This window comes from Tympanuchus pallidicinctus, unplaced genomic scaffold (genome assembly GCF_026119805.1).
Source record: "Tympanuchus pallidicinctus isolate F22 unplaced genomic scaffold, pur_lepc_1.0 scaffold3, whole genome shotgun sequence".
Lineage (NCBI taxonomy): Eukaryota > Metazoa > Chordata > Aves > Galliformes > Phasianidae > Tympanuchus > Tympanuchus pallidicinctus.
In genome coordinates this window covers 14,803,383-14,815,757 of record NW_026294747.1, presented here as the reverse complement: position 1 = coordinate 14,815,757, position 12,375 = coordinate 14,803,383, and the positions used below count along the sequence as shown (strand labels likewise).

At 41.5% G+C, this 12,375-nt stretch overlaps 1 protein-coding gene across 7 annotated transcripts in view; it reads left to right on the top strand.

Moving 5' to 3' along the window:
- TSPAN4 (tetraspanin 4) overlaps positions 1-12,375 on the top strand; it is a 393,745-nt gene that overhangs the window by 172,471 nt on the left and 208,899 nt on the right. Inside the window, exon 1 of one of the 7 annotated variants that reach the window (XM_052692766.1) lies at positions 596-893. The exons of 4 other annotated variants lie outside the window; for them this stretch is intronic. In XM_052692766.1, the coding sequence (XP_052548726.1) occupies positions 827-893 (67 nt within the window). In that variant the 5' untranslated portion in view covers positions 596-826. Of the gene's footprint in view, positions 1-595; positions 894-12,375 lie in introns of those variants that run through there. 2 more of the 7 variants (XM_052692759.1, XM_052692758.1) reach the window with 2 other exon arrangements.

The following is a 12,375-nucleotide window of genomic DNA, read 5'->3' as shown; positions in this document are numbered from 1 at the left end:
GAAAATCAGATCACTTTTTTTCTGTTGTCTTACTGTGGAGGCATAAATAACAAGGTGACTTTTTTCTTCCTGAGGTACACTTGGTATGGTCTTTTAGGTTCTAGACTTCTAATTATAAAGGTCAAGATATCTACATAGTCTCGAAAAGCAATTTCGGTGTCTAGCTGTTGTTTGATGCTGATTGTTGAAGTCAATTCCATATTCTTGGATGTGCTCTATATAAAGAGCTATTGTTTGACTTGTGGATTTGGGGGAATTGCTTTGGCTTTGTGATTTTCCTTAAAAGTGAAGATTAAACCTGGAGTGGTTTCACTTGCGTCTGCATTCTGTCAGCTCACTGAAGGAGTTATTGCATTTTTATTAAATGCAGGCTGAGTTTGACGTACAAGATGAGCTGTAGAGATATAGTCATTGCTCTGAGCTAATCTTATCTTGTGAAGCGGAGCATTTCCGAGGAATTTCTAATTTTGACAACTGGGATCAAATGTCTGACTTCTGAGGGCTGACAATAATGCCAGGGGCTGAGCTGCTTTGTCTTGTTGGTAGCAACTGCGCAGTTTAAAAACCACACCGAATGCCAGGGAACCATGCATCTTAGCTGGTTAGGTTCAGGGTGTGTGTGCGCTTAGGGTAAGGCATTAGCTTTGGAAGTCTTTATGGGATAGAAATTCTGCGGCTGCTCAGGGGTAAAAATAGTTCTGGGTTTTCAATGGCTGCATTCCACGGCCGGAGCTTGAAATCATGAATCAGGGTTCAGCGCTGGCTCTGTGTGAGAGCGCCCACGAGAGCTGTGCGGCCGGACGCCGGAGGGGAGCAGCTTGCTGCCATGAACCCCAGCCCTGCTCCGCTCATACTCTGGGAGGGACCCGTGTTGCTGGTGCACTCTCATCAAGGTATCGTACGTTGTTTTGATTTCTGGTGGTTGCTTAAATGTGAATAATTAAAAATCTGCTGAACTGTGCAAAGTCTCACTAAACCAATGACAACTTGGAAACGAAGCATCTCTTCTCTGTGAAGCTCTACTTTCACAGACTTGTAGCTTCGCACATCACAAGCTTCTGGAGACCTGGGATGTTGCGTTTTGCTTGGCAGGTTTTGCTGTTCATTCCCACCTGAATGCTGTTTTGTATGACTGTCCTCGATTTTTGGATGCAGGGTTTTTTTGTTTTTTTTTTGCTTCATTCCAAAACTTTTCTAGCCTAGAAGTTCCCCTGGGAATTTAAATATGTAAATATTACTCTGTCACAGCCTTCCTACAGTTGTACATTTAGAAAACAGTATTTAAAACGTGGATACTTAAAGCTCTCTCTAAAGCTTCAAACTGTCAGTGCTGTGGTATGTATGGGATCTGTGTGGGTTTAATCCCTTTCTGACAGAATTCAGGTGATTTTTCTCAGCAGTATTAAAAATCTACTCAACTTCATGAAAGAGACAATGTTGTACTCACAGTCAGGACTTGTTGTTCAAAGTGATGTGAGGATGCTGCTAAAGCTTTTGTGACCGACTTTACTTTTAAATGTGTTGTTTTGTTGGTCTCTGGACATTTCAAACACATAACCTTCAGGCCATTGCTAGTAAGACTTTGTGAAGCTGATGTTGATGCAGTTTTTGATGCCCTGTGAGTTGAATAACTGTATGATCCTTATTCCAGAGTGAGTTGCTAAATCTTTCGTTGCTAGAAGATATAAATGTCAGCCACGGGTGCAGATTCTGTTGTTAATGCCCAGGGCACAAGGACGTGGCTCCACACCCAGTAACCTCTCAGCCAGGCACAGCATTGAAGTGAAACTGCAAGCAATGCATGTGCTTGTGCCAGCCTGCTCTGTGCTGTTCCTGTGTGCCTGGCACTGCTGTGGGCACCTGAGTTTTGCTCTGCTGGCACTTGGCACATAACACAGGCACCTTGAGATGTACTCTCCCCAGATACAGCTGGCTGGGTTTGCATTAGAAGAGCCTGCTAACTGAGCATGGCACCACGTAGCACTGCTGTTGCTTTAGCAAACTAAGTGCCAGAGCTACCTCTGCCTGATTTTATCTTCTATCATGCTGGCACAGCTTACTTTCCTAAATATTGCTGGTATTGAGTAAAGGATACTGTTTTGTCGTGCAGCTCCCACGTTATGAGGCTGATCTGCAACATAAAGTGAATTTGGGAAATCTCATGTGGAAAAACAACTTCATAAAAGTGAGTGTCTTGCTCTCAGATGTGCAGTAAGGCTGCGGAAATCAATGTAGTTCCATACTATAAGCTGTGTTAGTGAGGTGTTAGATCCAGGATGAGTAGCAAACATCAGGAACTGGTAAATCTGTGTGGTTTTATTTTTACTTGAGATGTCTTAGTGGGTGAGGCGCTAGGATTTGGGCATAGGACCTGGCTTGTATTTCAGCCTTGCAGACAATTTGCTCATCTAATCTTTTTACTTTTCAGCTTCCAATCTGTATAAAAATGATTTTAGAGCAGAGATGTTGTATGGATAAAATCTTATTGTCATTGATGTACGTGCTAATTCCACTTTTTTTTACCTCTTCAGAGTTGCCAAATTAACTGCTGGTGCATTGCTCCTGGGAGGTGTGTTCTGCCTCTAAAGTGGGAGTTTTGGGTTCTTCTTGCCAAAACAATTTTACAGGGTAGGAATATGGGCTGCAGACAGTTTAAAGGATGTTCCCAGTGCTGTACGAAGTCCAAAGACAGGAATAGATGCAGTAATCCTGCCTCCTCATCTCCTGTGTGCTGCCCTCACTGTACGTTCCCTTTTGGGACCTTCAGTAAGAGTTAGAAATATGTTGCAGGACATTAGGTTAGTCATCCACATGGCACAAAAATAGTTGAATGGGTATTTTAAAGAAGTGACATGGCAAAACCCGTGGTGTAATTTTACTAGTAGCAGCGCTGCCTAAAATAACAAGAACATGAGAAAGTCCTTTCCAAATGCAGCACTTGAGATAACGCCATTTTTACCTACAGCAGAAAAGCAATGAGAGATGTCTGAAATATTCAGTCAGTGCTTCCAGATATTATGTGCTCTTTGTGTTAGGAATTAAAACACTGTGAGCTATCTGCCAGGGCTGTCAGCAAAGGTGAGTGACTGAAGATTGGGATGTTTGCCCAAGCTGTCCAGATTTAATTATCCCGTGAAACCTCATTAGAGATGAGCTGCACCTGTGATACCAAGAGGGAAAGATTATGAAGGCAGTTCAGACTCTGATTCATAACTTAATTTTAAAAATACTTTCTTGGAATCTGAAAGTTTTTCCTTCCTCACATAGCTTGGTACATGTATTGTGCAGGCCTTGATCTGATTTTATGAAGAGGAGGGAAATAGAGAAGATGCATTTGACAGCTAAAAGGTTCTCGACAAATTGGGGATAAAATATGAAAAATAATGATAAATGCAATATGTATCACTAAAGAAATAATCAACTTATAAGAATAAGTAGACCTGCAAGAGATCTGGGGGCTACAATGGATTGCAACGTAAATTTAAGTCAGTGCTAAGTGCTGTTTCAAAGGGCAGAACCATCCTGCAGTGCCCTAGCATTGTGCCCATCAGTCCTGGGCTGTGATCCTTGTCTGGTGCTCAGTACAACCTCTGCATGGATATCATTTACCTTCTGGGAGCTGTAGCTGACAGCTGTGGGTCAATTGAACAAAGTAACACAAGTGTGATGTGAATGATCAGGGTCTAAATAATATCTAAAAGGGAAATTTGCATGAACTGGAGTTCTTCAGAAAGGCATTTGATGATCCCTCGCAAACCTGTAAGTGGCTGCTGGCTGTAAGAGGAAAAAAAGAGCCCTTTGTGGGCAGAGGGTAAGAAATAAGACTTCTGTCACAGAATAGAATATTCAAGTTTGTTAATAATAAAACTTTCCTAGGCTAATGAAGCAGTAAAATAGAGTAAATGGCAACCTCCAGCCTGGGCGGGCATTGAGAATAGATGAAGTCAATGGCTGTGCGGCCTGGCATAGTTACAACCTGTTCGACCCTTGTCTGGGTGATCTTTTCAAGTCTCTCTGGGTTCTGCAATTCTGTAATTCTTTAATTCTGCATGATTATAGGCTTTGAGTTGGAAACTAATGTCCCTAATCCTCTGCAAAAGGCACAGTGCTCAGTGCCCCCCGGATGACCTGTTCTTGCAGCTGGGGCTGATGCTATTATCTGTAATAGCATAGTAGAGGGAAGAGGTTGTGTGAATAAGTAGTCTTTTGGCAGTAGTAAACAACCTAGAGACGTGAGTCAAGAATGACTGCTTGTTCTCAGTTGCTCATAGTACATGAGCTGTAGGACAACTTGATTTTTCAGGTGGTAATTGCAAAATGAAAAGTACTTTTTCACACCGTGTTTTGTTAACCCAAGGAACTTACTGTGGTGGGACATGTTGCCTGCTGAAAGCAATTAGACTATATTAGGCCAGCAGATCTGTTAGGAGTGATGTTTAAGCATAAGTATATACTACTTCCAGCTCAGCAATTTCCTGGGCCACATGTTGCTAGAGCCTGGGGCTGTGGGCCATGGAAGCTACGGCTATGTTTGTGCCCTGTGCTTTACTTTTGGCACTTGATGGCTGCCACAATCCAAAGGGAAAGCTGTGTCCAAAATTAGGAGAGTGTTCTCTTTCTCCAGTCTCCAAGGCATAGCCTTGTGGAGTCTTCCACGTGCCTGACAATCAGCACATTTAAAATAGCCTTTTGCTTCTCCGGATCTGAGAAGAACCCTGACCGGGACTTCTTGTTCCCATCTGAGAAGCATTCTGTCAGCATTCCTGCTTTAATCCGAGAGGTGCAGCAGAACAGCTGGGGCAGAGTGGGAAGAGGCAGCAAAAATTCAGCTCCAGGCCTCAGGCATTCTTATGTCTTTGCTGGGAATTTCAGTGCATGTGATGCCCACATTATTTCCAGCCAGAACTGTGGTGTGAAGTATCAAGTCTTTGCTGTTGAGGATAACTTAGGAATCCTCATCATGGGAAATATACCATCCATATACATCTCATTCCTGAGTATGAAGCTTGACATAGTTTATGGGAGGAATTGCAAATAGCCAGGTAGTATGTGAGCAAGGTCAGGTAAAAGCTGCATTAATGTTATGTGTCACTTTTTTTCCTCTCACAAAATTGCCTTGTCTTTAGCAGGATGATATTATGAAAGGTCCTAAAATAATTTCTGTAGCTGACATGCTGCCATCCTATTAGGATTATGTGTTACAAGCACATAACTCTGTGGGATTGATATGCAAGGAAGTGGTATGCAAGCAGTGGACTCTTGATGCTTTTATGCCCATAAGCTTTCCTCTGCCAACACTAAACCCACTTTGTTGACAAGAGCATGCTACAAATTTTACCTGTGAAGCAAAGATCTCCAAGTGTTGACAGAAAAGGATTGAATTCAATGGCAGGGGCTATCTGGCAAGAGAATGTGGGGCTGGGAGAGGCCATAACATGAGCTAAGCACTGCCAGTTGTGTTCAGCTTGTTACAGAATGGAGTCTGATAGAGCAATCTGCTGGAACACATTGTTAGAGGGAATATTCCTGGCAGTCAGTGTGCAGACAGATATAAAATAGAAGCTGGGCAGAATTATGTGCACATGAGAAGTCCTTCAACCAACAGAATGCAAGCTGAGAGGGAACAGTCTTGTAGCTCCATAGCACATAGTGCTTCTATGAGTGAACATAAAAAACTGCTTAGATTGGGAAAGATATTGTGGTCCCTATTTTTTTTTTATTAGACAGCTAAAAATACATTTACAACAGTGGAGCAAAGCTATACAAGGCAAGAGTCCTTTGTGGGTTGACTGCATTGTAGTGTAGATATGCAGCAATGGTTAGAAATGGTCATTTTGGAAACTGCCATTAAATACAAGTTGAAGAACTGTTTATTTGTGAAATACTCCTCAGAACTCTGTTAATATCTTTCTAGGTATTCCCTCAAGGTTCTCTGCCCTGTTTCTCTAACATCAAACTTTTAGGACAAAGCAAAAGCAACTCATAATCTAAAGGCCCAGAGCAAAGATTCCCCAAGTTAAAGTTGAAAAAGAAAACCATCAGTTTAACATTCCTGTAACAGAATTCACTGCACATGATTCACAGTTCATTTATAAGTACTCTGAATTAAAAGGTGGTTGAAAGCATTAAAAACAGTTTCAAAGGGGATGTACTTCATAGACATGACAAAAGAATATGAGACCAGGCCAGGGCATTGACTGGACAAATCCATTGCTCCCTGCTGGCCATTAGCCAACACGGCATAGCTCAGAAGCCTCTCATTTAATTTATCTCGTATTTTAGAAATACATTTTAAATCCTGTTTAATGTACACGGATGTCCCTTATGTAAGTCAAATTCTACTGTGCATCCTACAGAGGCGTTGGAGAGCGAGGTCCCTGTTTGAGTTCAGGTGGTATGACTACAACCAGAACGGTTGCACAAGAGGAATTTCGTCCCTTGAACTTAGGGCAGCCTGCAGATTAGTTTAAGTTTTACTGTCTGAATTAGTACCTGTAATGGGATTTCACCATGGACTTGGCTCAGCTCACCAGGCCCTCACGTCCTCTCCTACAGCCAACCTGCCTCCCCCTCCTCTGTCTGCCCTTAGCAGCCAGTAGAGCCTTTTTGCTCTATCTAAGCCAGAATGATGCAGTCTTAGTGGATGTGCCTGATGCCAGAAAGTCCCCAGCTTTGTTTTGACAGTAGCTTTGTGCGGTTGCTTTGTGCATTCTGAACAGCCAAAGCAATCAGATGAGGAACTGAAGAGCCGTTGCTCTCATATTGCCCACCTTAAAGAAAATTCACCCTGAAAATCACTATAAATAAACAAATAAAGTGTCTTTATTCAGTGCTTTTAACTCCCATGATAGTTCTTGAGGAAATGACAAATGTGCCCTCAGGGGAGGGCTATGTACAATGGTTACAGCATATAGCTTATAATGAATATTCTAGAGGCGATTCTGTTGTAGTTATTTCTGAAGTCTCAACCAGAATGGGAGATATTTCTGCAGGTTGATGCGCATGAATTCCTTCTGAACTTCTGATCTGTTTTTCTGAAATAGAATTTCCCTTAAGAATAGCTTGCCTTCCTGAGACTCAACTAATCTACGAATATTTATGTTATAAGGGGTTGGTAGCCACAGAGCTCAGATGAGTTGTAATAGTATTCAGTTATTACTGTGAAATACATACCAGTGGCTTTTTGTTTGCTTGTTTTTGGTTTTTGTTTTTAGCTTTATTCAGTGACATTTTGAATGTAGCAAATTTCTGCTCTGAATGAAAAACTGCTTCTCTGAGTGACACATAAGGATACTTTTGCTTATATCATCTGTCCCAGTATTAGTATTTCTGCAAAGTTAATTTGGGGTTATTTGTGTCCCCAAGCCTTTTTTATTGATTCTTTCTCCAAAGCAAAATTCACTGATCAGATGAGAGAAAAAACACATATTGATACAGTGACATATCTGCACTTTCTTTATGGAGAAATGCCTTTTAATTCCTCTTGTACATCTGTATCCTTAGCAGCAGGTGCCACTGCCAGACAATTCATCAAAGTTACCAATTGCTGAGATCTGCTAAAGCCTTTCTTTTCTCTTGCTGTGGGAAGTGGTGTGAAAAGCTGTGCCCTCTGTGCAAAGGGGGAGGAGGCTTTGCTGGCAAACAAGCAGCCTACGTGGACTTCCCAGCTCATCTGTGTTGAAGAATAAATGCAAAAGCTAGGAACCTGTTCTCTCCCTGGCTTGTGAGGAGGGAGTGAGTGTGGGATACCTTGTCTCAGCAGGAGATGGGAGCACAAGTTCAACACGAAGGGGACCATCTGGTTACCTGTGTTAGCATGCATTTACAGAAAGGATGGGATGAGAAGTGAGCAGGGAATTTTCCAGTTGAAAGGCTGCCCGCTTAGTCATGCTGTCATTCTTCCCATGGCAGGCAACTTACAAAGCAGTGCATGCTGGTTCACAGATTGTACTCAGCAACTGTACTGGTCTGCCCCACTAAGGGTGGGGGCAGGCTTTGCTATCCATAGCTGCTGATGGCTACCAAATAGTGAACAGCAAAGCTTTCCTGGGTTTTGTCTGTCTGACGTTTTGCTCCTTGCTGATGAGACTGGCTTTTTGATCAGAAGAAATCATGACTTGATGTGTGTGGTTGCATCAAAAGTAGCCAGGTTTGGGAGGAGGGAGCCTGGAGATACAGCTATTGAACCTCAGGAGCATATAGGCTGTCCAGTGCTGAGAACCTGAAGAGCTAAGAAAGGCTATTCTGTGGCTGAAAGTGCTAACAATAAGGCTATAGGAAGGAAATGGTGCAAAGCATTTATCAATATGTTAGAATTAGAATTATCAATAACTAGTAATTTCTTGATGTTAATTTCGTGATCAGAACAGGAACAGAAATGAATGTGTATTGAATGGAGGTGTGCCCACATGTGGGCAGCCCTTTTGGTTAGCAGTATGCAGTGTTCCAAACCAGGAGAGATCTAAAGGCAGGGTGAAGCAAGGTTAGGAGCTGGAGGGCTGGTTCCTCCCTCACACATGCAAAAAGAATCTGTGACACAGGAGGACAGTCAGGCTTCCGATTCCTTACATCAGCACTTCTACATTCAGATAGCAGCAGCGGTGAAACAACTGGAGATGCTGAATGTGAGCTGAAGGTGCTTCAGAACAGAACGACAATGCTGGGTAGTTTGGAGAATGCCAAGCAGGGTCCAACTTCAACAGGACCATAGGACAAAAGTGCCCAAGAAATGGGTGAGCTCGCATTTTGTGGTAAAAAGAAATAAATAATAGATCTCAGGATCCAGAGCACAGGCAGGCATTTGGCAATACAAATAAAAGCTTAGGGCCTGCAGTGATCATATTAGTAATGATCATATTAGTAAACTACACGTCAGTTAAATGAATTTTCATAGCATATAGGTGAACATCATCATCTACAATTCTACCATGCTCTCTGCGATAGGCTGTAGCTGAATTAGGAATCAGTTTAGTCTCAGGGCACTAAGATTTAAATCCTATAAGACATCTTAATTGCTGTTCTTAACCAAACCTTTTGAAAAAAAAAAAAAAAAAAATCTACTGTGATGCCAGCTCACTATTCTTTTCATTGTCCCTTGTGTAGCCTTTCCTGGTCCCACTTGAAACTGGGTAATGTCTACAGAAATTGTTGTATTGATTTTTACATGCCCTAAAGTGAAAGGACCATCAGCACAAAACTTTGATTTAGTATTTAAGAAAAGCGGGATTTTCACTTTCAAAGCCAACTTCTGTCTTTGCTTGAAGGGTAGCATCCCCTGTGAAATAAACTCTTATTTCTATCTTTGTTTGTGCTTTTAAGCAGTTTGAGGTGGTTCGATGCTTACGTAAGTGATAATAGCTTCTGTTGATTTATTTATTTTTTTTAAGGCACAAGTTCTGTTTCTGAAGTGGATGGTAGGTGGAATTTTGGACGCAGGAGTCAATCCCTGATTGGTATTTCAATAAAGGACACAAGTGACAGAAGCTCCTTTGTTTGACAGAGGAGCAATAAATCACTAACAAATGTTTCCTGAAAGAGGAGCATTATTTGTAAGAGCTGCTCAGAGCTTCAGACATGTTGAGTAGCATTTGTCTGTGTTTGTCTTCCCCTAACCCTATTGATAACTAGACTGAACTCAGAAAGAATCAATGTCTTATGGTCTTTTTGGAGTATCAAATGTTAGAGGTTTCCAGTCAAGGTGAGCTTACAGCGTTCTTGGTGATAAGCTCATCCGTAAGGTAGGATTTTATGGATTTTATTCATCCACTGATAGCATGTGACCTTTAGAGAAGTTCATCTTTTCATGTCTTACTTTGTTCCCAGAATGTTTTAGCCCTTGCTTAATGTTGCCAGCTATAATGAGTAGGAATATTTTAGATTGTTTATGTTACAAATTTTTCTGAAGATTTTAAATGTTTCATTTTTTTTCCTACATTACATGTGAGTAGTGACAGAGTTTAAGGAGCTTTCATTTCCTTCCAAATGGAGTTATATTGCCAAATCAAATAGCATAAACAATTTGAAATGCGGAAAGCAGAGTACAGTTTTGAGATTGAAATGCAGTTTTCTGTAGAATTTAAATAAACAACTCAACCAACAGCAAAGTCCTGTAATCTACTTCACAGATGTTTGGCAGGATACAGAATGGTGGGTTTGCAGCCTCTGCTTATCACAGAGCCAGGACTGTATGCATCACTGCCACATGCTTCTCTTTTCCCTTCTTCCCAGAGAAACTAATCTTGTCAAGAAAAGGAAAGTGGGAGGAGGGAATGTATCATTCCATCACAAACTGGGTACAGTTCCTCTGCTTGATGTTTGTTAGTGGATGCTGGGCTGCAGAAATGCCTTGTATCTTGCAGACAGACTATTGCAGATAGAAATTCTAATGTCTAGTTTTCCTTTTAACATAGATTTTTTTTTAAAATGTGTACAAATTATACAGCTATCTACTTCAACAGACTCAGACTGGAATTTTTGGGGCTGCAGTGTTTCTTTGTATGTGACAATATACAAATGGCTCATCAACCATCCAACTGTAACTTCTGTTTGATCTTGACTGAAGATGAGAAGTCATGTCAACTCTAGAATCTTCTAATAAAATGGAAAATGTTCCTGAGATGCTTATAACTACCAGGAGGTTAGGAAGCATTTTCCTTTTGACCTGTGTGAAGAAAAGCCATGTTTATTAAAGTTTCAACCATGGGATTTAATACAGTGAGCATTAATATAGTTTGTTAGTTGTTATGCCATAGTATATCCTGCTATCCTCCTTGGAATAATTGTTCTGTCCCTATTACCTGAGTGTAAGAGGAAGGAATTGACAGGATATGTCAAGAACCTGTGGATTCTCATGAAGTTTCCCACTTAGGCTAAACTGCAGGGAGTCTGTGGCCGAAGCAAATTTCAGAAATGAACGCTATGAATATGGGGCAGACAAGCAGAAGAGCTTTGACTTACACAGAAAACTAAATGGGCTCATTTGCTGTGGCATTAAGGGATGAACATCACAGAACTGAGTGTGTAGAGGAAAATCAATATAACAAGATTCGGTGAAAAACCCTATAGAAGGGGAAAGTTGCTTTTATTCACAAAATCCTTAGGTAGGTTTTGCCTCTGATACATTTTATCATAATTTCGTTCATCCATGTGTTTTTACCAATATGTCCATAAGCACCAGGAGGTGGCTGTATGTTGAGATGGTCTGGCCAGGGTCACATGGGTGTGACAGGGGACAAAAGATTCCAGATGTCTATGTTTCTTCCTGGTGTGACAAGCTAGTTTTTGGGTTGACCCTTTATGCATTTTAGAATTCAGGAGTAGCTGGAGGGTAGTCTGTTGCAGCACAACTCTACTAAGTGCAGCTTAGGCTCAGTGGTTGCTGTTTTCCTGATTGGCTAGGGAGGGCAACAGGATGGTGGATGTGACACTGCTGTCATCTTAGTGCCACCTTCTTTGCAATACAGACCCTTCTTTCAGCCCCTTGCTCTCCTGATTCCTCAAGTCTTGCATCTCCGGCTTTCAGATGTATACCACTTCATCTAAAAGTGATGGGGAGATCCTAAGTTGAGGTTTGGTGTAGACAGAATGATTTTATATCCTTACTGTTGTTCTAGTAGTGATAGTTCTTTATGAGCACAGATAAACACGTGGGGTTTTGCATGAAACTGAAAATATGGCTTTGTGACTGTTTCCACATGGCACCTGTTTTCAGGTCTTTATCAAGTGAGAACAGTTTTGCTTCTTCATTCGCAGCAGAAAAATTTAGAGCTCTAAAAAGTGAATTTTACTGTGGTGAGTAAGAGATCTGGATAACAGTGATGGCTGAAGAGAGCAGTTTGAGTGCAGGGCAGCAGTGCCAAAAAGAGGTGCTTATGGAGCTCTAGAGGATGATCGTGATTCCAGGGATCAGTTGAGTGAGATTTACTTATGTGTATGGAAAAGAAGCAGTGATGATCTTGAGTACCTGGGAATTTTTCTGTACTACCCCCCTTCTCCTCCCCAGTTTAGCATATATGGCAGTGCATTAGAGTTATTAACATGAAGTTTATCTGCGCTGTGTGGTTAGTAGTCTGCTGTGGAAAGTCCCTGATGATTGTGTTGCATTGATACTTCAGCTTCTGCACAGCATATGTGAGTTTCATGCGTCAGTAGTTTTTGTCACAGGAGTGCTTGGTTATTGAGGCTGTCAAATGGATCTACCTGCAGTGATTTGAATGCTTGATTAAAGCTTGATTTGATTCCTCTTTCTAAGCTGAATGTTCAGTGAAGAGTCCAAAAGACCCCCAGTGAACTGAGACAAGAGGAAATGGGAAGGCAGAAGTGGGAACAAGGGTAAGGGAGAAAGCAGCTGTTAAAATGTTCTGCAACCACTTAAAA